The sequence below is a fragment of the Opisthorchis viverrini genome, assembly GCF_000715545.1.
Source record: "Opisthorchis viverrini unplaced genomic scaffold opera_v5_138, whole genome shotgun sequence".
NCBI classification, from domain to species: domain Eukaryota; kingdom Metazoa; phylum Platyhelminthes; class Trematoda; order Opisthorchiida; family Opisthorchiidae; genus Opisthorchis; species Opisthorchis viverrini.
Genome location: NW_008751794.1, coordinates 595,456 through 599,603, shown reverse-complemented (window position 1 = coordinate 599,603; position 4,148 = coordinate 595,456). Strand labels below are relative to the sequence as shown.

Sequence of the window (4,148 nt, the reverse complement as noted above, 5' to 3'; positions counted from 1 at the left end):
ATTTCTATCAGTTCGTCATTTATCAAAGGCTCATTCAAGCGGAATATTTTTATGATAACACAACAACGAAATCTTGCTTATATTTTAAACACACAAATCAGTGGAAATGTGTGTATGTTCCAGGCCGGATTGGTCTCCTGTAGAAATCTCTGGCTACTCACCTGTTAGGTAATTGAAACTGAACAGCACAGTTGCACTGTCAAATTACGCAAACAAACCTCCCCCACAAGTACGTCGCCAAATAGATCAACAACTCCAAACTTTTTTTATTACAACCGATTCGAATTGTCATACTTCGAACGTTGTCCTCTATCAGTATTGACGTTATTCGTTCCAGTCGCAAAGTGCTTAGCCATGTTACAACAGACTGATATATTTTTTGACAAACAGGACACTTGAAGTAAAGGGGCACCTGTTGGATTTGTTTGCACAGGTGAGGGATTCCCAGGTTGATACGTAACATTCTTGTCCATACTAACATTTCTCGCTATTGCTCCCAAGTTGTTGGCGGTACTCTTCGAGTCCGGATTTACTAGTATGCGAGTTTGAAAACACGCATAAATATTAAAAAATGTCTTGAAATTCATTGCAAGGTAGGCTATAGATAATCAAACATGTTTAAAATACGAATTATACTGGTGGTGCTAAAAATTTGGTGTTTATTCTGTATCATTTCTAGACCAAGGGGATGCATGCGGATAAAAGTGATATCCTCATAAGATGCTCGCCTTTTGGGTCGAAACATGCATATACCTTATATCAACATGTATATAATGCTTTTATTCATGAAAGCATTCATGAAGTCTTTCACTTAAAAGACTATTTTTAAATCCTGATTTCTTCCACCAACCCGGATTCTTTAGCTGACCTTTGATGTCAGCAATACATCACCTTTAAGTGGAAACTCCCAAGGTGTGTTGAGACATTAGGTACCGCCGGCAATTTTGATTTTATTTCAAGGGATTTCTAACCTAACTGAGCAAACGTATTTGATAGACGGAACACATCTGCGTTAGAACAAGGAATGGAATGTTGTTACAAGAATCAACAAGTGTTTCCGTGTATCTCTTCTGGTGTATACTATAGAACAGTGTCAAACAAATAAAACAATAAGTCTTGCCATTGAGATATCGAAAACAAGCCAGTCATTTAAAGATATTATCAATTAGGCTAGTAAAGACTCCTGTTTACACATTTCTGGTTTCAATCGGATAGCAACGCATTTGGTAAGCTGTGGTGCCTGTACACGACGTTTAAAACAATCGCTGGATCGACACAACGTTTACATTCATGTATATGATAGAATTTCAGTGAAGCCAATATCGATTGCCCACTGTCCAACTGATTAATAAATAGATTAATTGATTCGTGGATTAACAGCATTGAAAGTTACCCGGTGAATCGTACAACAATCCGTTGCTGTGCACTATTTTAGTACTTGCTTTGCCTCATTCAGTCATGAAATGAACGATCTGTATTAAAGTGACACCATAAACAAACAGAGACTCTCTGTTTCAGTCACATTTATGTCTCAGACGTTAGTTTGGGCTGGAAGTTCCAAGCATCATCGATACACGTAATCGAGGGCAACCTGAAAACGGATAGCTGCTTTCAAACCAGTGGTTATTGGTGGACTATTGAGATATGAGTTCTTTGGATGTCATCAATGTAGATGGCATTTAAATTTCGCTGTTACTGGTAACCGTTCAAAGTTTCTTTTTCATTAGTGAATTCCAGGAAAGGATAAAGAACACCAAACACCAATTAAACTCAGCCAGGTCTGTGACCCCCGAAATATTTTTAACCAATGTGCATGGAAACAATGCATAAAGGTGCCTACACAATTATCGGAGCACTGCTGGCAAACGGTAGTGTTTACATTGGGCGCCTACCTCCCATAAGTTTTCAGTTAACCATGCGGACCATATGGGACATCTCTTACGTGAAAATCCGGTTAAGATGAGGTTCATGGCGTACTTAGAGGGCTAGGCCAGTCATTCCTTTCAAACGTTGTAACGTTTTATTATAATCCTTAAGTTATTGAGGCTTGTCAAATAGTCTATGTGTTGTGTTGGCTTTCAAAGCCGTAATTCACACTCGCTCTACCGCCACAAGGGCAGGGAAATTACTGAGTACTGTTACAGCGTTGCACGGTTTTACCCCATCGTGACATTTTACGAAGGCATATGCTCCTGCTATAACCAGGAGGGTGCTAAAACATGTAAGACTTGATTAATTCAGACGTCTTTTTGCTTTGCTGTCCTCGAGACAGAAAAACTTCAATTCTGTCCGCATCGATAGTTTACTGAGCGATTTATTTATTGAGTTATTTTGTCCTTGGGCTTGTTTTAGACCTGGTCGACAACATCAGACTTTGTTACTCGAAAGTTTCGAATTCATTCCGGTGAGTAAAATGTCACAAAAGATATTTCAGTTACTTGGAATTATTGCCACTTTATAGTCACTTTGTTTGAAGAAACTAACTATACCGCTTTTATCTGATTTTTTTTGGTAACTTGAAACATACACCCACATTTTGCCTCTAGGTGAACACATGGTGTACTCATTCAATGACACTCAGGTCATTCATTCTGTTAAGCTATTCCTCCTAAACATCGATCCTTGAGGAGGACCTGACAACAACTAGTTCAGCAGTGACAATTTTACAGCAACGTCATACGAGTGGTATAGACTATTTGGTCTCTTTAGGTCTCCTAAGAGGATGCCTGGTTTAACCAAATAACAAACTATAAAGAAATTCACCAACTACATAAACTTTCGGCGGTCGCTTGTCTCATGAGTAATAGTTTCGAAATCTTAATCAGACAGTCAATTGGGCAATCCCTCTGCGTGTGATTTAAGAGGCTTGAATATGCGAAAGCTCTCATGTAGATCGAACCGCATATTTCTTTTCCGTCAAGAAGGGACTGGACCTTACCGTGGTGTGGCGGTTTGCGCACCTAAGCGATCCATTGAGCTATACTGGGTAGTGTCCGCGCGACACTCACAGTCTCTCATACCAGATTGGTCAATGGTTAGAGGTCTGACGAACACAGTCTCCTGGCCCACCAGGTTGGGGTTTGGAACATTTGGCGACTTGTTCCGTAGAAATGGTAATGCATTTGCATTTCCAGCCAAACACCGCTGCCTTGCGGTTAGGCTTTTGAGCCAGTAGCTTTGGTTGAGGACCCTAATCGTCCTCCTGTCTAGATGTGGCACCCTGGCAGTATCCCAGCCCTCGTACAACCAAGACATTAACGACTCACAAAACTCATGCCACATCGGCCGTCGCGTGGTGCCATCAGCCGGGTCGCCCTACATACTGCATACAGCAGGGCTGGTAAACGAAATCAGGCTACTGCTGACGCCTCTCTTCTTTCTCTTTCACACACTTTTTCTTCCCCCTCTCCCCACCCCATTAATAACTCTCCTTTTGTAGACCCAGCACTTAGGACTGATGACTCCGTTCTTCATGCATCGGTTTTGCGTGGGGCATCTGCTCGCCACATGGCGCCGACAACTTCAGGTATCTCCAAATCAGTTCTCAAGCCTCGATACCCAGTCAATCTGGCCGCGTTTAATATCCACCCTCTGAAGCAAGCAGGACAACAAGCTGCTCTTTCACTCACACTGGACTCGCTTGGCATTGATGATTCTGTGTCTCAGAAACTAGAAATCAATATACAAGCACAGTGATTGAGCTAACAATCCGTCAGTCTCCACCCGCTTGCGACTGCGCAATTCTGGTGATCCAATGCTGCTGCCGCGGGATGTGTAGGGGTTGGAATTGTGCTAAATCACCCGGCGGAAGTATCCTTACTTGACTGGATACCTGTTGATAGTCGCCTCTGTGCGGTTCGCCTGGCTATGTCTGCGAAGGAGTCTCACAAGCGGCAAGTTGATGGATGTCTGTTTATCGTGTCTGCCTACGCCCCAACTGATTGTAGCTCCGACGCCGTCAAAGACAGATTTTACGACGCCCTGAATGCTCTGATGCGACGAGCTAAAATCTCAGACATTGTGGTGGTTGCCGGAGATATGAATGCGCAAGTGGGCAGGCTCAGTGTATCTGAGACTCAATTGGGAGGTCGACATGGACTGGACTCGGTACCTACGGACAATGGGGAACGATTGCTTCGGATGTGTGC

General features: G+C 42.7%; 1 protein-coding gene across 1 annotated transcript in view; it reads left to right on the top strand.

Moving 5' to 3' along the window:
* The window catches only part of T265_06577 (hypothetical protein), a gene marked incomplete at both ends in the record, with an annotated part of 21,516 nt that extends 17,820 nt beyond the window's left edge, over nucleotides 1-3,696 (top strand). The window contains 2 exons of the mRNA XM_009171880.1: nucleotides 2,353-2,404; nucleotides 3,440-3,696. Coding sequence (XP_009170144.1) covers nucleotides 2,353-2,404; nucleotides 3,440-3,696 — 309 coding nt within the window. The remainder of the gene's footprint in view (nucleotides 1-2,352; nucleotides 2,405-3,439) is intronic.
* Between the last annotated feature and the right edge of the window lie 452 nt (nucleotides 3,697-4,148).